Source organism: Pan paniscus, chromosome 21 (assembly GCF_029289425.2).
Source record: "Pan paniscus chromosome 21, NHGRI_mPanPan1-v2.0_pri, whole genome shotgun sequence".
In the NCBI taxonomy this organism is placed as follows: domain Eukaryota; kingdom Metazoa; phylum Chordata; class Mammalia; order Primates; family Hominidae; genus Pan; species Pan paniscus.
The window spans coordinates 57254539-57275826 of NC_073270.2; the positions used below are offsets into that span (position 1 = coordinate 57254539).

At 45.9% G+C, this 21288-nt stretch overlaps 1 protein-coding gene across 3 annotated transcripts in view; it reads right to left on the reverse strand.

Annotated features, from left to right (window-relative positions):
* The window catches only part of NFATC2 (nuclear factor of activated T cells 2), a 176959-nt gene that overhangs the window by 115938 nt on the left and 39733 nt on the right, over positions 1–21288 (reverse strand). For all 3 annotated transcript variants that reach the window (XM_063601232.1, XM_034947643.4, XM_034947644.3), the window contains exon 3: positions 15162–15333. In XM_063601232.1, the coding sequence (XP_063457302.1) occupies positions 15162–15333 (172 nt within the window). The remainder of the gene's footprint in view (positions 1–15161; positions 15334–21288) is intronic.

A 21288-nucleotide genomic window follows, 5' to 3' on the forward strand; every position in this document is an offset into this window, starting at 1 on the left:
CAGGTGATGCACCGAATTTGGCTGGCATAGTTTGACGACTCTTTTTCTGGAATAATGTGTCTCAAACTCGAATGTGCACACAGATTAAGTTGCAGCAGGGCCTGAGATTCTGCATTCTTCACGAGCTCCCAGAGGATACCCAGGCCACCAATCCATGGACCAAACTGAGCAGGCAGCATCTAACACAATGCCTGGTATGTGGTAGAAGCCCGATGTTTGCTGAATAAATACAAGATAAGAGGAAAACCACTCATAATCCCACTCAACACTTTTATTGCTGCATTTTGACCACGGCACCATGCCCTTGCTAAACTATCTACTAATCAGGTTTTATCTTTACTGTTTGGGGTTTGTTTTGAGACAGGATCTCACTCTGTTGCCCAGGCTGGAGTGTGGTAGCATGATCACAGCTCACTGCAGCCTCCATCTCCAGGTTCAAGGAATCCTTCTATTGTAACCTCCCAACTAGCCGAGACTATAGGCATGTTCCACCGCGCCCAGCTAATTTTTTGTTTTTTTGTGTTTTTTTGGTAGAGACAAGGGTCTCGTCATGTTGCCCAAGCTTGTCTCAAACTCCTGGCCTCAAGTGATCTTTGTGCCTCAGCCTCCCAAAGTACTAGGATTACAGGCATGAGCCACCATGCCTGGCCCTGCTGTATCATTTTCTGATGGATAGAGGAAGGAGAGACGGATAGATACATGACAAGGCAAGTGTGTCCTGAGGGTTTATTTTATGTCACTAAGCCAGGGTTCAAGCAAAGGCAAGGTTTAATCAATATTCACCTGATACAGGTTCCAAAAACTATTCCTAGCACAGCATTTACAGTTTTACAATAAATGTCAAATAGGAACATGGGATTCACTTAGCAGAAACCTCAGTTTCATGGGAAGAGCCTACTTGGTTAAGTAAATGATGTCAAGAAGATCAATTCAGCTTCACTTCTTATTCAGAAAAATGAAAATGCAATGGCTTCCTAAGTTGAGCAGTAATAACTGCCTTGATCATTTATTAGGAATGTAAAATGTACTGAGCAGTATGCCAAATCCTTCAGACATTATAATTCTGATAATGACGGCAACAAAGACCATGAATACAACCTCAAGCACAAACACAGATTATCTCTGGCGGGATGTTCAGAGAACCAATGGCACTGGGGCTTAGGAAGACGAGGTGGCCACCTAGGTATGAGGGAAGACCTTGCCCTGTACACAGCTTGTATTAATACCCTTCAAATTGTGCACCATGTGAATGCATTTCCCCAAAATCAATTTATGAAAGAAACTAGAGCAGTTTGCACTTGGCACTGTGCTAAGTGGTGTTTTACACACGTTCTCATTGACTCCTGTAAAAATCCTAAAAGACAAGTAACATTCTCTCCAATTTGCTTCTTGGGCAAATTGAAGCCCCAGAAGGTCAAATTATCCTTGCTCACAGTCATGCCACTAGTATGGTGAGAACAACTCAGGCTGGAGGGCAAGGGTCAGGTAGGTCCCATGACCATCTCAATGTACCACCATTTGCACTGGGAGCTCATCTGGAGGAGGCGGGCATCGGAGGGCCCAGGCTCAGGCCACTAGGCTCCCCAGGTTCTACTCTCAGATGCTTCTGGGCCCGGCTGCCCTGGGTCAGGCCACTCACAGGAGGACATGCTTGGGGGTGTCAACAGCAGCCCACAGCGAGGCTGCGCCTGCCCCACGAGCCACTGTTGTTCTACCTCTGCCTGGGAGGGGCCTTCAGGCTGCTGTAGCCAAACACAGGGAGAGGAGGCTGGGGCAGGGTAGATACCAATGGATGACAAAAGCCTGAACAACCTGATGAAGAAACAATCTCACTTGATGCTTGACCAGCCTGGATTTATTTCCTGAATGTTTGAGACAGAGTCTTGCTCTGTCACCCAGGCTGGAGTGCAGTGGTGCAATCTTGGCTCACTGCAGCCTCTGCCTCTCGGGTCCAAGCAATTCTCCTGCCTCAGCCTGCTGAGTAGCTGGGATTACAAGCATGCACCACCACATCCAGCTAATTTTGGGGGTTTTTTTGTTTACTTGTTTTGAGATGGAGTCTTGCTCCTGTTGCCCAGGCTGGAGTGCAATGGCGCAATATTGGCTCACTGCAACCTCCGCCTCCCGGGTTCAAGCGATTCTCCTGCCTCAGCCTCCTGAGTAGCTAGGATTACAGGCATGCACCACCACACCCAGCTAATTTTGTATTTTTAGTAGAGATGGGGTTTCTCCATGTTGGTCAGGCTGGTCTCGAACTCCTGACCTCAGGTGATCTGCCCGCCTCAGCCTCCCAAAGTGCTGGGATTACAGGAATTTTTGTATTTTCAGAAGAGCCGGGGTTTCATCATGTTGGCCAGGCCAGTCTTGAACTCCCGGCCTCAAGTGATCCACCAGCCTCGGCCTCCCAAAGTGCTGGGATCATAGGCATGACTCAAAGTACCTGGCCTGTTTCCTGAATTTTTCAAAATGCTAGAGCAACAATGAGAGCCCCCAGGAGCAACCTGGAAAATTATCTCAAGGTCGTTAAAGATTTCCATTTCTTCACCACTAAGGAACTTATTCATGCAACCAAACACCACCTGTTCCTCAAAAACCTATTGAAATAGACAAAAACAAACAAACAAAATGATTTCCATTTCTTCTTTGTGGCCTAAGCAGTTAAGAGCGTGGGCTTTTGAGCTGGACTACCTAGGTTTAGTTCGTGGTTCCCCCAATTCCTGTGTAACCTTAGACAAGTTACACAGCCTCTCTGTGTCTCAAGTACTGCCTAGAAATATTAGGAGGATTACATCCATTTATGCATGGAATGCACTTAAACTTACTCAGTAAATGCTGTCTCCTCCCCTGCAGTCTTCAAAATAACCTGATATAGACTCAAATATGTGAGAACAGCAGGAGCTGAGTTTTGTGAGCTCAAGTGTGCAGGCGCAGGGGAAAAAAAAAGACTAAAAAGAAATACGCCAGCAATAAGAGTAGTTCACTCCAGGTCATGAAGAGTGCTATCTAGTTCCTTTTTTTTTTTTTTTTTTTTTTTTTTTTGAGACGGAGTCTCGCTCTGTCACCCAGGCTGGAGTGCAGTGGTGCGGTCTCAGCTCACTGCAAGCTCCACCTCCCGGGTTCACACCATTCTCCTGCCTCAGCCTCCCGAGTAGCTGGGACTACATGCGCCCGCCACCATGCCTGGCTAACTTTTTTGTATTTTTTTAGTAGAGACAGGGTTTCACTGTGTTAGCCAGGAAGGTCTCGCTCGATCTCTTGACCTTGTGATCTGCCCACCTTGGCCTCCCAAAGTGCTGGGATTACAGGCGTGAGGTACCGCGCCCAGCCTGTCTAGTTTCTTAATAATTTCCTGGGTTTTTTGTTTTGTTTTGTTTGTTTGTTTTTGGTTTTTTTTGGGTTTTTTTTGTTTGTTTGCTTGTTTTTTGTTTTTGAGACAGTCTCACTCTGTCACCCAGGCTGAAGTGCAGCAGCACAATCTCAGCTCACTGCAACCTCTGCCTTCCAGGTTCAAGCAATTCTCATGCCTCAGCCTTCCGAGTAGCTGGGATTACAGGTACCCACCATCACGCCCGGCTAATTTTTGTATTTCTAGTAGAGACGGGGTTTCACCATGTAGGCCAGGCTGGTCTCGAACTCCTGACCTCAGGTGATCTGCCCACCTCAGCCTCCCAAAGTGCTGGGATTACAGGCGTGAGCCACCACGTCTGGCCATTTCCTGTACTTTTAAAAAAATGAATACACATTAAAGAGCTAAAAATAAAGTAAAATAATTGAATAAAAATACAGGGGCACAGACACACAAATACATATCGATGTACATACACATTGTATATATATGTGTAGGTGTATATATATATATGAATATATATAATTTATATGTGTATTTGTATGTGTCTCTGTGTATACATATACACATGCATACGAATGAAATTTTTTGAACCTGTGCCAGTATTCAGAATAGGCCCCTGCTAAGCTGTGGACTTGAGAACCACACCGTGCAATGGAAATGGCTTGGCCAAAGTGCCCAACAGAATGCTTTTACGTTCAGCTCTCCCACATCCCAGATGCTTGGCCTTGAGGAAGTCCTTTGACCTCAAGAGTATCAGTTTCCCAGGCTGCAGGCTGGGTGTCGTTGTTGTGGCATCGTTTGAGGACAAGAGCTGCGCACAGAACACAAAAGAAATGGTGAGAGGGAACGCCCTCCACACCGTCTGCCCCTAAGTCACACCCATGCCAGCTCAGAGGTCGCGGCATGAAACTGAAGCCTCCACGTGAGAACAAATGCTCCTTTTTAAAATCCTAACACAATGGTTCAGAGGACAAATTAATAAGAAAAACAATGAGCATCTCTTGAGCTCTCATCGCAGGCAGGGCCCTGTTTTAGCACCTCACCAATTTAATACCCATTTAACCTTTGCAATGACCCTGAGAGGCAGGCATTCGTCTCAGCCTCCTGAAGAGCAATGCAACCTTGAAAAAGCCACTCAGCTTCTCCGAGCCTCAGTTTCCGCAGCTGTAAATGGGGTTAATGGCAGCGCCACTATCTCTCCAAGCAGGCACACAGGAAAAGCTCGGCCAGGGTCAGCCTGCTCATCACTGGCGATGAGGTGCTCGTTGGGGAAGGTGAGGCTCAATGCCTCTGAGCCTTGGTTTCCTCATTCACAGAGCAGAGGCTGCATGCCTGCCCAAGCCATTGAGCCATTCCACACCATGTGCTTGTCAGATAGTAAGTGCTCAATAAACATGCATGACTATTGCTAGAGTCGGCCCATAGTCTTCTAGGAGGTTCAGAATGAATGACTTTGACATTCGCAATGTCTCCCAGGATCCAGAGGAAACAGAGCCCCGTGAGAAGCCATCACCTCCCCGTGTTCCTCCCCACCCACCCAGCCCCACCTCCCCACATGCTCCAGTTCATGACTTTATTGTCAACGGAGCTAGTGCCTTCCGAGGCCGTTAGGAGTCTCATTCATGGGACTAAATTAGAAAATGCTCAATGTTCAATAAAGAGGTCTTGGCCTCCACACCCACTAAACCCACAGGGTACCAGAAGGGCGGCAGGGCCAGCTGGTGACACGGACACTCCTATGAACATCAGCCTCGGCCTGCGGACGGGTTGCAGCGAGATGGCTCGGGGCCTGCGAAGTGGTCCCAGGTGTGGTCATGGTCCCCTCTTGTGGCATGTTGCAGCTGACAGGTGCTTAGAAACCCACCTAAAGCAGATGCCTCGTTTCCCATATAATCAGAGAAAATCAGCTTCACCTAAGGTCCCTCAGTGGCGAGGGCGGAGGCAAGGGCAGAACCTGAATGCCTGACCCTAGGTCCAGGACTCAGGTCACATGGCCAGCCAGGCACTGCGCTGAGCTGCCGCAGAGGACCCTTTCTAAAGCCTGTCCCATCTCACTCTCACATCCAGCCCCGGCTGGAGCGCTCCACAGGCGTCTGGGCTCAGCCCATGTGCTCATTGTACCCCATGCCTGGGGCGTGATGCTGCTGCCAGCAGGTGGATGAATGAGTGAGCGGGTGAGTGAAAGATAAGAACCCAGAAGTTCAAAGCCAAGGCCAGGGCTTCATTGCTGACCAGCTGCCTGACTTTAGGTACGTGAGCTTTACTTCCCTGTGCCTCTCACCCCTCGTCGAACGGGAATAATAGCAGCCCCGACTCACCATGTGGTTGCAAGGATGAGCTAAGGTCATGTCTGTAACAAACAGCGTGTAAATAAACAACTCTCAGAACTCTCAGAGCCCCCTCCGTATCATAGCCTGGTCTCAGACATGGTTAATTCAACCAGAAAAAGCTGGAACAGGCTCAGGAATCTAAGGCTCGTAGAGCTCAAAAGTGATCTATGTCTAGATGGCCTTCTCTCTCAACAAAAGAACAACAGATGAAATGCCTTCTCTGTGCCAAAGATCACACTGGAACTTTTGTTTAGCATCCTAACTATGCTCAACAAACACAAAACAAATAGCCTGACAGACGTAAGTCTACATCACTTTATCATTGAAGAAACTACTGCCCAGTGAGTCTCCCAGAGTCCCAAAGCTACCAAACCCTAGAGCTGCCTCACTTCGAAACACCCGCTTCGTCTACTTCCAAGAGGCAGCATGGGCCAGTGGTCAACAATGTGGGCTGTGGCCGCAGACGTCCTATGCCCCAATCAAGCAGCACCGCGCGCCGGCTGGGGGTGACCCCTGGCAAGCTGCTTACCCGAACTGTGTCCCAGTTTCCTTGCCTGTAAAATGAGCATAGTAATCCTACCACCTACACTCCATGGCATCGCTGCAAAGACTAACTAGGTCACTCTAAAGAAAGCACATGGTGAAGTGTAGCTCCAGCCATTACGCCACCCTGCCCAGCACACACGAGGGCCCCAACATTTATTTGTGACACAAATAAAGTTTCTTCTATATTGTTCCTCTTGGTTGCCAGAAATACTGCAAGTTTCAGACTTAATCTCCCTTTTGGCAACAGCTATTTCTCCAAGATTCTGGAAGCCTTCTGTTTTCTGCCTATGTCTGGGGACAACGCTTTACTGAGGCTCATTCCTGACAATCTCCCTTCTACTGTGGGCTGAAAGCACCCCTCAGTGAACCTCCGTGTCTTCAGTTAGAAGATGAGTTAGCAGGCGGGCCGGTCTCACCACGCCACCTCTCTGCCTGCGCCAGCCCCGACCCTAGCGCACCCTCCCCCTCTCTCCACCTCTCACCTCGGAGGCCAGGGTGCAGGTCTCAATCCTTTCACAAGTCCATCCTCGACCACTGCGGGCATCCCTCAGCCGGGGACACATGCGGCGGGGCAGAGAGCAGTGCCACAACTGGCCCATGGGTGTACCTGGTTTGGACTGTAGTCTTTTTCAAATTTTAATGAAATCACCAGTCTCATCAAAAGACTGGTATAGACAAGGAGGAGGTGGTGAGGATGGCTCCTCAAAAGTCGGCCTCAGAACCCCCACATCACACACCCCGCTCTGCTACTCCCCACCCCATCCCCGCCTCCATCTTGAAGTGAAAAGGCTACATCAAGTCACCTCTAAAAGATGCTTTCCCTCCAAAAATAGCAGGAGTCTCGGCAGGGATGAACAGGGTCCCTAGAGACGCTGGCCTTTCCCAAGGCTACAGCCCCAGACAGACAGATGCCACCCCTCTTGCAGCCAGTCTCAAAAAAATCCAGTTAGCCTGACTTTCAAAACATGCTCTGAATCTAACCCCTTCTCCTGCTCCCCCATGCCCCCACCCTGGTCCAGCCACCATCCCCTCTGGCCTGGGCCTCTGCAGCAGCTTCTCCCTGTCCACACCCCAGCAGAGGGATCCTGCTGACACCTAGGTCAAGCCAGGCCCTCCCAGCTCCCGCCTCGCTCAGAGTCCAAGTCCTCTAACTAAACATGTGCGAGGCCCACGATCCGCAACCCCATCCTTCCCCTTCCCCTGCCCTTCCCACACGGGCGTCCTCTCTGTTCAAGATGTCACCCAACTCAGCCCTGCTGTCTCCTCAGCCTGGAGAGGTCCCTGCAGCTTCCACGTGGGCACCTCCTTCTTTGCCCAAATGTGGCTTTCCCAGGGAGGTCCATCAAACCACTCCCAATTCTCCTTGGCCTGATAGTTTTCCCCATAGTACTTATCACCTCCCAACATACTATTTCATTTTCCTATTTAACATACTATTTAATTTTCCTATTTATAAGCTATATTGCTATCTCCCCCTAGCCAGCACATCAGTTCCACAGGGCCAGGGATTTTTGCCTGCGGTTCACTGCCATATTCCCAGTGCCAAGCACACAGTAGGTGCTTGGTAAGTATTTTTAATAAATGAGCAAATAAACCCCAGTGATCTCAGAACACTCTCCTCCTCCAATTTTTTGGAAGCCTGAGTGACCTGGCCACCACCTCTTTCCCTTCCCCTCCCCAAGAGGTCAATGGAACCTTCTGTAGATGCCAACACAGCAGCCCTGATCAAGACAAATTAGCATCAGCAAGAACTACTTCCTGTCTCACGTCCCCAAACACAAAATTTTATTAGACAAACAGAAGCTAACACACCCAGCCAACTGCTAAAGGAGCACTGCTTACTGTCACGAGTGCAGCTTTCACCTGGAAAGGAAAAAATCCCATCTGGCTTGCTTCTTCCCTTCCTTAGATATCATTTCAAGTAAGTTGCAGTCAGCATAAAAGCTGAAATCCAACAGAGTGAGCATCCACGTCCCATAATCCATTTTATGAGGTTTTGAAAGACTGGAGACTTTACCAGCTCCTCCAGCCCAGGAGGCAGTAGCCTGGACAGGTGGGCCTCAGGCCCTCACTCACCTCCCTGCAAAGCTCATTACTGTTACCGGGAATGAAATGGCCATCGGGTTTCCGCATCTGCAAGGAATTCCTTGTAACAGAGCTACCCATGTTTTTTCCACATGTCTGAACATCTGCTTGAAAGAACCAAGAGGACTCTTTGGAGGTGAGTGCGACGCTTCCACGTTCTCATATTTTGATCACTCCCTAAAAGGATGGTGTTCTGATTATTCTTTCCATTAAACATGCATCCCAGAGAGTTGTAAGAATAACATTTTTTGAAAGCCCCAGCACAAGGATGGATAAGGAATATAACAAAGTATCCCCTCCAGGGAATTTCTGTGCAGAATATGGTTAAAGGGTTTGGAAGCCGCCAGGAAAGGATTAAATGACAATGGCGTTATACAGGCCACTCTCAACTGGGATATTATTAGACCTCATAAGCTGAAGAACTATGGAAACACTTAAAGCCCAACCTTGCAAAACCGCTCTAAATGGATGTTTTGTCCACCGGAGGACCCCTGCATCCTGTCCTGAAACAGGGCGAGGAATGATGGCAGGGCTCCACCAAAAAGCGTGTGGCTCTTTTGAGATGAATCAAGTGGTTCCCCTTTTCATCTGATACTTGCAGACCAAAGTCAGGCTTGTGCATTAAGATTCCTTGGTTCCTCTGAAAGAACCCTAGACTTGTTCTACTTCAATAAGATTTAGAACTTTTTTATTTATTTGTTTGTTTTTTTAGAGACATGGTCTCACTCTGTCACCGAGGCTGGAGTGCAGTGGCACGATCACAGCGGACTGCCGCCCTGAACTCCTGAGCTCAAGCGATCCTCTTGCCTCAGCCTCCCAAGTAGCTGGGATTACAGGTGTGAGCCACCACACTCACCTGAGATTTACGGTTTTATAAGAGAAACTACCTCGATCCGGCTGTTAACAGGGTTCGTTCCGTAACTAGACAATTCTTAGAAATCATATAAATATAACCTCTCTCTTATCTCCCTTCCTATTTGATAAACCTTGAAGTAGCACCATTCTTATTTATTCCAGATGATGTGAACTGAAGCATATTTGCCATGAGCCAAATTCAACCCAAAGTTTGATTTAGTGGCCAAAACTGAAAAATCAGAAATTTCACATAAAAATTCCAACTCCTAGCTCTTGGGAAAGAAGGAAAAAAAAACCTATAAAACCTGGCAACATTCCACCCACATTCCCACATGTCACAACCTACAGGGACTGAACAGCAACTGCCTCCTGAGGCAAGACTCACATGCCGCTCTGCCCTACTCCCCACCACCCCCTGTTGCTCCCTGACATTTGGTCAGTTCAGTCATTTCCTTTCATTGACTGGCCCTCCTGGGCTTGTCTGTTTGTGATCTTGTTTATACAATCTCTTCTTTGCTTCTTCCTTAGTCCACTGCTTCTAGAGAGAGGCGCATTGTTACTGAGGGTGTGGACAGTCAGTCCTTGCAAGTGGGTGCTTGCTGGGGCCTCTGGTGATGCAGCGTGTGGCCCCGAGGCATCCCACAGGCCTGAGAGCAAGTTGAGGACTTTGCTTCTGAGCTCCAAGCTCATATATCCAACTGTCTACTTGACATCTTTGCTCGTGTGCCTTGGAAGCCCTTTGTACCTTCTATGCCCCAAAGAGAACTTGCAATCTTCCCCCAAGAAAACACTTTCTTTCCCAAGTCCTTCTCCGCCATCCATCCAACCGAACCATCCACTCAAGTTGCTCCTTTACCTCCCATACCTAAGTCCTGAAGATCACATCATAGAGTCCGTAGCTTCCGCTCCCACTGCCACCTTCTAGTCCTTACCACCTTGATCTTTCCCCTGGCACTGCCACAGGCTAACAATCTCATCTCCCTGCTTCTTCCATAACTTCTTCTAATTTAGTCCCCTGAGTGATCTATAAAATGTTAAATCAGAATCAAGTTCCTCCTCTACTCAAAACGTATCATGTCTTCCCCTTGCCCTGGAATAAGCAAAATTTCTTCTCCTCACCTTGGCTTTTAAGCCCTGCACAGTTTGGGCCTGCCAACCATCACCCTGCAAGCTAAACTTGAATGACACTGGCCCTCCTTCAGCTCTTCAGCCACACACAGTCCTTCCCTGCCTCAGGGCCTTTGCATGTGCTGTGCTCTGTGTGTAGAACACTCTCCCCCGACCACCAAGAGAGACAGAGAGCACGGAGGAGGAGGAGGACATCATTTGTCTCTTTGCTGGTTCTATGACCTGTTCCAGGTCCCAGCTGGCAAGTCACCTCCTCAACGAGACCCTCTTTCTAAAGTAGGTCTTCCAAGTACCATCTCTTGTCATGGTTTGTTCTGCAGAAGCAGTTCCTCCCAAGCGGTGAATCCAATGGACAAGCTTCTAATCAGCCATCACGTCCCACCCTGAGTCCAGGCATCAGCCCACAGATCCCCTCCAAGTGGCCGCCATCTGGCCTCTCAGGCCTCCCTGACCAACTCAAACCATCCTAGTCCACTTTCCCGCAGCCCCTGAGCTCCCTCAGGGCACGAGCTGTGCTGATCTCACCAACGTTGTATCACCTGCGACTAGCACAGTGCCTGGCACGCGGCAGGTCCCCAGTGAGACATTCCCCATACAAATGAGTCATGAGATCTGACGAGCACTTAAGGTTTGGGAACAAACTTTCTCCCAAGACCAAGTACCATTCAAAAAAAGCAATGAAGAGAACAGCTGAGCATGGCATATGTTTAAGATTTTTAATTGTATACTTAAGGATAAAAAATGAAATGGTCTTATATTCATTTTCTTTTTATATAAAGAGGAGCTTAAAACCACTAGGCATGAAAAAAGAATGAAGTTCTATAGTGAGGCAAATAAAAGAGAGAAGGGTGGAGACTGAGTAACTGAGAGGGGAGAAGAGGCTGTGGTTCAGAAATAGAAACAGATACAGAGATAAAGAGTGAGACAGAAATCAACAGAGAAGCCGGCGGAAGCATTCAGGCAAGGTACAAAGCAGGCTACACTGCTCTTCTGGATATGAAAGGGGCAGTGCTGCAGATTCCAGAAGGAGTTTTCACACTCCCTTGAAGGGTAAGAGCAGCAATCCTCTTAAAGTCCACTCTTTTCTCAATTTTTCCAAGAAGTTTTTTTTTTTTAAACTGACTTCCCATGCTAAAAATCAGTAATTAGCATGACTTATTTTGAAAAAACATAATCTATTCAAATGACTTTTTAAAAAGACTCCACTTTTTGTCTTTTAAAGAGACTTGTCTACAAGTTTTTAAATCATATATTGGATCTTCAAAGTTACAGGCACTTGGGCCAGTTGTGGTGGCTCACACTGTAATCCTAACACTTTGGGAGGATGAAGTGGTAGGATCACTTGAGCCCAGGAGTTCAAGACCAGCCTAAGCAACGCAGGGAGACCATGTCTCTACAAAAAAGGAAAAAATTAGCTGGGCATGGTGGTACACGCCTGTAGTCTCAACTACTCAGGAGGCTGAGGTGGGAGGATCACTTGAGCTCAGAAATTCAAGGCAGCAGTAAGCAGTGATCATGCCACTGCACTCCAGCCTGGGTGACAAAGCAAGATCCTATCTCTAAAATAAGCAAACAAATAAATAAACAAACAAACAAAGTCACATGCATGAAGAGGGAAGAGTCCTTGGGAGCTATCAGAGGGAGAGGCACAAACTTCAAGGACAGCCTAGCAGGTGTCTCCTGGACTGTACACTCAGCCCATTCCCTTCTCTGGAAATTTCCAGGGCCCCAGCCCCTGACGAATGGGTGAGCTGAGCCTCACTCCTCATGCAGCCCAACCTCCAGGCCACAGCCTACTGGACCAATGGGCGGCACCCTCCCAAGACAGGGCCAATCAGCATCTCCCTGAGAATCAGGATTTAGCTCCCAGGAGTTGATGACAAGGCTCATACTGGAACAGCACGCAAAACTAGGGGGAAGGGAGTGGCCCGCAGGAGGCGTGGGCATTTCCCCTTCAGGCTTTTTCTGCACAAGTGAGAAGGCAGGAAGAGCTGGTCTGTAAAGAGACGTGGATGATCAGATCTGCTGTGCTGCAAATAGAGCTTGCGGTATCCAAATCCCAGCTCCACCATTTAATAGCCATAACCTTGAACAAGTCCTTGACAGCTACTTGACCTGTTACCTGCATCATAAGGCTCTTTTGAGGATTAAATAAGTTAACACATATACAGCACTTGGAACAGGATCTCACAGGCAGCAAATGTTTTCTAAATGTTTATTATTACTATCATCTTGCCAAAATGTAAGCTCATGATGGTGAGAATTTCCAGCTGTTTTGTTCATATCATAACCCAGAATCAAGCACCATACCTGGTACATAGTAGGTGCTCAATAAACATCTTTCAAATAATCAGTGAATGAAGATACCACACAGCCAGAAATGGATACAGATTCTCTCTCCTTAAGACTTAAAATTGTTTGGCCAATGCATTTAATGAGCAGATTCATTCTCCAAGTATTTGTTGAGTGCCTGCTATGTTTGTGGCGGCAAACTGTGCTTGATGGTGATATACAGTGAAGAATAAGAAGGAAGTTGTGGTCTCTTTTAAACAAAGCTCATGGTCTAAGAGAGAGAGACGTTGATGAAATAATTATGGAAATGTTAGAATTACAAGTAGCGGCAGGTAGCATGAAGGAAAGGTGCATGGAGCTGTGGACACATAAAACAGAGCACTTGGCCAGGCACGGTGGCTCACGCCTATAATCCCAGTACTTTGGGAGGCCGAGGCGGGTGGATCACTTGAAATCAAGAGTTCAAGACCAGCCAGACCAATATAGTGAAACCCTGTCTCTACTAAAAATACAAAAATTAGCCAGGCATGGTGGCGCACACCTGTAATCCCAGCTACTCAGGAGGCTGAGGCAGAGGAATCACCTGAACCCAGGAGGCAGAGGTTGCAGTGAGCCAAGATTGCACCACTGCACTCCAGCCTGTGTGACAGAGTGATAGACTCTGTCAAAAAATACATATATATATTACATAAGGCAATTGCTTTCAGGATTGGACGGCAGGAATCAGAAGACTGCGGTCCCCGAGGGAGAGGAAGTGCACAGGTGAGCCCACTTTCATTTCAGCTCTCTGCCTGGGGACAGCTCCCCTGCCATGTGCAGGAAGTAGCATATGAGCAGAGCACAGTGGTCCCGCTGTGCTGAGGATTCCTGAAATAATCCTGGATTCCTGGCACCGCTCAGAGTGCCAGGCTGTGGAAACTGCTGGAATCGGTGGCATCAGAGAGGAGGAAGCTGCTGGGGGAACCCTCAAGTCTTTGGCCAAGGGCTGGGCTGTGTAAGCACAGGGAGAGATGGTGCGAGGTTTACCAGAGAGGGGCTGCTATGGGGTGGAGAGAACAGAGAGACTAAGAGTGCAGTGGAGCTGGCATATGGGAATTCCAGCCCACCAGATTAAAGAGACCTCCCCACCAAGCATCCAAAAAGGCCATGCCTTCAGAACAGGCACATGCCTCAGAGGAAGGGCTACTCCAGGCCTGCCCTAATGGGGCCTAAAACCAATCCTCAAATAAAATACAGAGAAGACAGTTTAAAAGCTAAGCCCCATCAAGTTAGATACACCTTGTGCTTTCCACAGATCCACCTGATGAAGCATGAAAGAAAGTTCAGAAGGTCTACCACATCCAGTATATATCATCACGATGTCAGAATGCAGTAGACAACTACTAGACAAGCAACACAACAGGAAAATGGGACTCATGGTCAAGAACCAAAACTCAATGAATAGAAACAGATTCCAAGATGGCTATGGTGTCTGATTTAAAAAAAAAAAAAAAGCAATTGTCAGGACTTACAAGTTCTTAATATTATCATAGATGTCCTTAATCAGAGGTACACACCCAAAGCACCTGTGGAGATTTGGGGAGTTTGCTGTTTTTCATTTGTTTGTTTGTTTACCTGGGCTTTACTCATGTTATATAGTTTCTAATTTAGTTTCAGAATGCCCAACAATCTGAATTTTTAAGAACCACCCTAGAGGTTCTGATGCACACTATAGATTAAGAACCAGGTTTTATGATATTAATAGGATACTTCTACCTTAAGGCAAATACCAAAAAAAGTTATATTAATTTAAATGTATTAAAGGTTCTAGTTAATTGACTTGTTAGTGGGCACCAGTCAGTTGTTCCTGGTTAAACAGATTATACAATTAAGAATATTTCAACTCCAATTATTTTGGGGAAAAATAGGCACACTTCTCTACTTATTTTGAAAAAAAATCTGAGGTTAAATCAAAAGCCACAGACACACAAAAAAGCTACTGATTAAGAAAAAAACAAAAGGAAATGCTCATGGCAAAATGTAAACTTAAAAAATCAGAGTACAATCTACATGTTCACTATAGAATTAAGAATAGAAATATATGGTAACAGAGGCTGGCGTGTTTGTGAATAGAAAAAAGAAAGGCAATATATCAAAATACTAATATAGCTATTTTAGGTAGTTTGATAATGTATAGTTTTAATTTTTCTTACTTTTCTATATTTTACAAAAATTACCATTTTTTCTTAATGAACTCTTCATCTGAAACTTAAGATGATGGTTTCAGAAACCTTCTGTCAACACACAAACCTCTGCAAAACTCTAGCAGTTTCTCCATCAGAAAGAGAAGGGAAGAAGCATCCGGGCACATGAATATCATTTCTATCCTTATCCTGCTCAAGAAGACTTTCTCTTCTGGCTTATGAGTAGCTGGATTAGCTTCTAATGCTAATTTAATCTCATATTTCTCATTCCTCAAAGGAGTAAGAGGCTGAGACACATACCTCACCTTAACAAGCAACAAACAGTGGGTCAGCAGAAGTGAATCTCTTAGTGACAAACACCACACACAAAAGGAAGAGCATTCAAGTCCATACCTGAACCACAGGGTGGCCTCCAGTTGGAGCTTTGACAGCCCCTCGGCTGCCTTCTGTCTCATAGTGGGCCCGGTGATGTGGCTTGGGCTGCACCTCGATCCGCAGCTCATAAGAGCCTGACTGACTGGACAGCGGCCACTCAAGTGGAGGGAGGGATGCAGTCACTGGGATGCTAAAGGAGAAAATAAAATCAGCCATGTGTGCAATAAACCAGAATTAGTCAACTTGTACAATAATTGTAAACGGCCCCTTTTCTGAAAATCATGGATACGGTCATGTATTGCTCAACAATGAGGATACGTTCCGGGAAATGCACCATTATGTGAACATCAGAGTGCACTTACACAAACTAAGATGGCACAGCCTACTACATACCTACACTATATGGTATAGTGGCTCCTAGGCTACAAACCTGTACAGCATGTGACTGTACTGAATACTGTAGGCAATGGTAACACAATGGGAATTATTTGTGTATCTAAACTTATCTAAACACAGAAAAGGTACACTAAAAATACAGTATCATGGCTGGGTGTGGTGGCTCATGACTTAATCCCAGCACTTTGGGAAGACAACATGGGTGGATCACTTAAGCCCAAGAATTTGAGGACAGCCTGGGCAACATGGAGAGACCCTGTCTCTACTAAAAATACCAAAAAAATCAGCCAAGCAATGTGGTGCATGCCTATAGTCCCAGCTACCTGGGACGCTGAGGTGGGAAGATCATCTGAGCCCAGGAGGTCAAGGTTGCAATGAGCTGTGATTGCACCACTGCACTCCAGACTGAGGGACCAGAGTGAGACCCTGTCTCAAAAAAAAAAGAAACAAAACAAAACCAAAAAACAACACAAGGCTGGGTGCAGTGGCTCATGCTTGCAATCCCAACACTATGGGAGGCTGAGGTGGGTAGATCACTGGAGGCCAGGAATTTGAGACCAGCCTGGCCAACATGGCAAAACCCTGTCTCTACTAAAAATACAAAAATTAGCTGGGCTTGGTGGCGCATGCGTGTAATTCTAGCTACTCAGGAGGCTGAGGCACGAGAATCACTTGAACTTGGGAGGTGGAGGTTGCAGTCAGCTGAAATTGCGCCACTGCACTTTAGCCTGGGTAACAGAGAGACTCTGTCTCGGAAAAAAAAAAAAAAAACCATAAACAAAACAGTATTATAATCTTACGGGACCACCCCCACATATGGGGTCCATCACTAACCAAAATGTGATCATGGGGGGCATGATTGTATGTGAACAAAATGCTGAGGCAGCACATATTTCTTAGACATGACAGGTAGAACTGTTCACAGGGTAGAGATCTTCCTCTTTGCTTTCTCTTCCACCTTGATAAAGACAGTGTGAGCAACTTCTCAATTAATGAAGCTTATGTTAGTTCTAGCATATTTCTAACTGCTGTCCCTTCTTTTCCCCTGGGAATTTTGAAAAGCATCACTATGGATTTATGTCACCATGTCCTGAGTTTTCACATATGGCAGAAATCATTCATCAGAGTATTTTTTCCCGGTTAGCTCAGGGCTGCTAGGAGCTGACACTATCAGCTGGGCTTGGTTAAGCACTTGCAATAAAGCCAATTCTATGTCTTCTCTATCACAGCAGTACCAAGGGGAGCCCAGGGGGTAGCACCTCCATAAACTTCATCGGTGCCAGAGTCCAACTTAAACATTTCATCCAACTTATAATCATATCCTCCCTGTGCAAGCAAATCTCCTCCCCTTCTTTCCAACCACATTGCCTCCTGAAATCCCTCTTACCCTGCAGTCTTTTTTTTTTGAAGTTTCATATTCCTTAATTGTGAAATATCTAAAACGGATTCAAATGGACTAACATTATCAAATAATCACTCACATCTAACCATATGATTTCCATATAGTTTGATACAATGATAAAAAGAAAACAAAAATTACAATGAAATAGAGTTGACTTTAAAGAATATTTAACTACTCATTCATTTATTGACTACTGCAAATTTTTCACTCTCTAGGGCTATGACATGAACCATGAAGTATATTTTTAATTTTTTCTTTTTTTAAAATATGGGCTCTTGCTGTTATCCAGTCTGGAGTACAGTGGTGCAATCACAGCTCACTGTAGCCTCAAACTCCTGGGCTCAAACTATCCTCCTGCTTCAGCCTCCTGAGTAGCTGGGAACACAGGTGTATGCAACCAGGCCTAGCTAAGTTTAAACATTTTGTGGGGGGGCCAGCTGGGATTACAGGTGTGAGCCACTGCGCCTGACCACTCTGCAGTCTTAGGGTATCCAAAGTGCCTTTATTTTACCTTAGTTACAGTGCCAACATGCTTTCAAGCTTCTGCCTGCAACCAACGAGCCACACGTGTCAAACACTTTTACCCATATCATGTACACAAGTGAAAAGTTTTTAAAGGTTTACAAACTATGACTCCTTAAAAAACCACTTTAGCCCTGTATTAATATGCTTTAAAGCACCAAAAATTTTGTGAGAAGAAAATTCAGCGGCATATCCCCAGGTTTCAATTTATACTTTTGTTTGGTTCCGAAGTAGGTATTTGATGCTGAAATACAATCTGAAGAAGTAGAGCATGCCTGTAATCCCAGCACTTATGGGAGGCTGAAGCGGGTGGATCATGAAGTCAGGAGATCAAGACCAGCCTGGCCAACATGGTGAAACCCCGCCTCTACTAAAAATACAAAAAAAAAAAAAAATTAGCCAGGCATAGTGGTGTGTGCCTGTAGTCCCAGCTACTCGGGAGGCTGAGGCAGGAGAATCACTTGAACCCAGGAGGCGGAGGTTGCAGTGAGCCGAGATCACGCTACTGTACTCCAGCCTCGGCGACAGAGCGAGACTCCATCTCAAAACAAAAAAGACCGGGCGCGGTGGCTCACACCTGTAATCCTAGCACGTTGGGAGGCCAATGCAGGCAGATGACGAGGTCAGGAGTATGAGACCAGCCTGACCAACATGGTGAAACCCCATCTCTACTAAAAAAAAAAAAAAAAAAAAAAAAAAAAAAAAAAGCCGGGTGTGGTGGCAGGTGCCTGTAATCCCAGCTACTCAGGAGGCTGAAGCAGGAGAATCACTTGAACCCAGGAGGCAGAGGTTGCAGTGAGCTGAGATCGCACCACTGTATTCCAGCCTGGGCGACAGAACGAGACTCCATCTAAAAAAAAAAAAAAAAAAAAAAAAAAAAGAACAAAAAAGAAGTAGAGCATCAGAGCCAGCGTGAAATTCTGATTTGAATTCCAGCCCTCTGCTGAGTTGCCTGTATAACCTGAGATCAATGTTATCAAGAGACTTCCCTGATGCCCCATCCTCTCAACTTTATAGAAGATTCTTGCAAAGACCACATCGGCTGGCACAGATTGGTACTTGTGAGGAACTAAAGGACTCTGACACTCAAAACCTCTCTGATCAACCTGCCTAATGGAGAGGAAAGGATTTTGTAAACAAAGTGTCCAATAAATGTATCATAATCATATTTTATAGCAGTGTCCCTCCCTATTCTCAACCACTAAATAAAATCATGGTTTGGAGACTGACCTGTCTACGTAGCACAAAGAACAAGGAGTTAAGAATCCCAGATTCTAATTTTCAATGTAGTCATTAACTAGCTGGTGATCATGGGGCTTGTCACTTCACCTCTCTGAGCCCAAATTTCTCAATCTGTACCAGGAGTTAGTCTTGATCAGGATTTTCTTTTTTTTTTTTTTTTTTACAGTCCATTTCCGTGTGGTATGGGCGTGTGTGTCTAGTTTGCACCTGTCTCCCCAGTGACTAGCATAGTGCGTGGCTGCATTTCATGAAAGAATGAAGGAAAAGTGAATGAAGGGTAAAAAGAGAAGGAAAGCAGGAAGGAAAGAAAAAGGGAAAAAGAAGAAAAGGATGTTTCCTTTTTATTTATTTATATTTATTATTATTATTTATTTTTATTAATTTTTTTTGAGACAGTTTTACTCTTGTTGCCCAGACTGGAGTGCAATGGCACCATCTCAGCTCACTGCAACCTCCGCCTCCTGGGTTCAAGTGATTCTCCTGCCTCAGCCTCCCGAGTAGCTGGGATTACAGGCATGCAACACCACACCCGGTTAATTTTGTATTTTTAGTAGAGACAGGGTTTCTCCATGTTGGTCAGGCTGGTCTCAAACTCCCGACCTCAGGCGATCCGCCCGCCTCTGCCTCCCAAAGTGCTGGGATTACAGGCATGAGCCACTGTGCCTGGCAGCATTTTCTAAGATAGCCCTGTGAAACTTCAGTCACCAAACTCAGAACTCTGTAGCCAAATGGCCTTTGAAATCACCGCATATTCTGTCCACATTGAAGTCTCTGAGAAGGCCTGCACACAGGCACCTACTTAACTCTGTTAAACCCAGAAACTCCTTTTTTTAAAGATACAACAACTGACATACTGTAGCCCTGGTGTTATCAGAACCTGCTGTGGAGGAAATGCCAGGCTGGATGCTCCCTGCAGTCCATTTTCATCTGGTATGGGGGTGAACAAGGCCCAGCGGGCAGGGCCCGAGGCTACCCTCAACCCACACCAATCAAAAGAGCTCTACCTTTGTCTATTTAGGTACTCAATTTTTTATTTTTTTTATTTTATTTATTTATTTATTTTTTTTTTTGAGGTGGAGTCTCACTCTGTCACGAAGGCTAGAGTGCAGTGGCATGATCTTGGCTCACTGCAACCTCTGCCTCCCAGGTTCAAGTAATTCTCCCGCCTCAGCCTCCCGAGTAGCTGGGATTACAGGCATGCACCACCACACCCAGCTATTTTTTGTATTTTTAATAGAGATGGGGTTTCGCCATGTTGGCAAGGCTGGTCTTGAATTTGCTACCTCAGGTGATTCGCCCATCTCGGCCTCCCAAAGTGCTGGGATTACAGGCGTGAGCCACCGCACCCGGCCTATTTGGGGACTCAATTTAATATTGGGGATAAAAGGCTTCCATTTGCTAAAATAAAAAATAACCTGAAAACCACAGGGATCGTGGTAATAGCATGAGTCTTCCAATTCCTCATGTAGGAGAACAGATATGATAATCTCTGGCCTTAGCCCTCATGTACCTCCTTTGTCATTTCATCAAAATGAAGATAAAAAATAATACAAACCAAGTTTCTGTGAGAATCAAATGAAATAACATACATAGAGAGTGCAATTCATCCTCTGTATCCATGGGTTCTGTGTCCTCAGATTGAAAACATTCAGAAAAAAAAATTCCATAAAGTTCCAAAAAGCAAAATTTGAATTTTCCATGCTGCAGTTTCTACTTTGAGTCCATGTGGTGTGCAGGCATTGTATTAGGTATTCTAAGGTATGATCATCTAGAGATGATGTAATGTATATGGGAGGATGTGCATAGGTTATATGCAAATACTATACCATTTTACATAAGGGACCTGAGCATCCTCAGATTTTGGTATCCCAGGACATCACTGCGCAGACTCTATACTAAGAGATTGACATATATCATCTCATCTAATCCATTTTTTAAAAAACACAAGGTAGGTTCTATTATTTTCTCACAGGGAATAAACCAAGACCAGAAAGGTGCTCAGTACAAATGCGGGGCGGGGGGCTCGGGGAGGGGGAAGCTCTTGATTGATTAGTGATGTCTGCGCTAGGCACGGCTTCATAAAGGTGCCCAATGAGAAAGAGGGTGCTCACTGATTAGCAATGTCTTTCACAAGCACAGCAGCAGAAAGGCAGCAGCAGAGATGCCGGTGTTCACTCAGGTAGTGAGTGGCGGAGGCAGGACTCAAAGTGAGCCTTAAGAGACTCCAAAGCCTACGTGCTATTCTGCTATCTACATACATCTCTTCAGCTTCCCAAGACTTTAAGCTCCTTGGCTCACACATTTTTTTTTTTTTTTAGGGCCTACATGTAGCTGGGGCACACAGCAGATGCTAACAAACATCAGTTCCTCTTATAATGAGATAGATTTTACATATTAAGGCTTGCTTTGTGCCTACTAGAATGTCAGCTCCATGAAGGCAGAAATTTTTGCCTGTTTAGTTCACCACTGTCTCTCCATTACTTATGTAACAGAATCTGCCACCTAGATGTTTGAAAAACACTTTCTGAATAAACCAGGTGCCATATGAGCAATTACATTTATCATGACTGCATCCTCATAGCC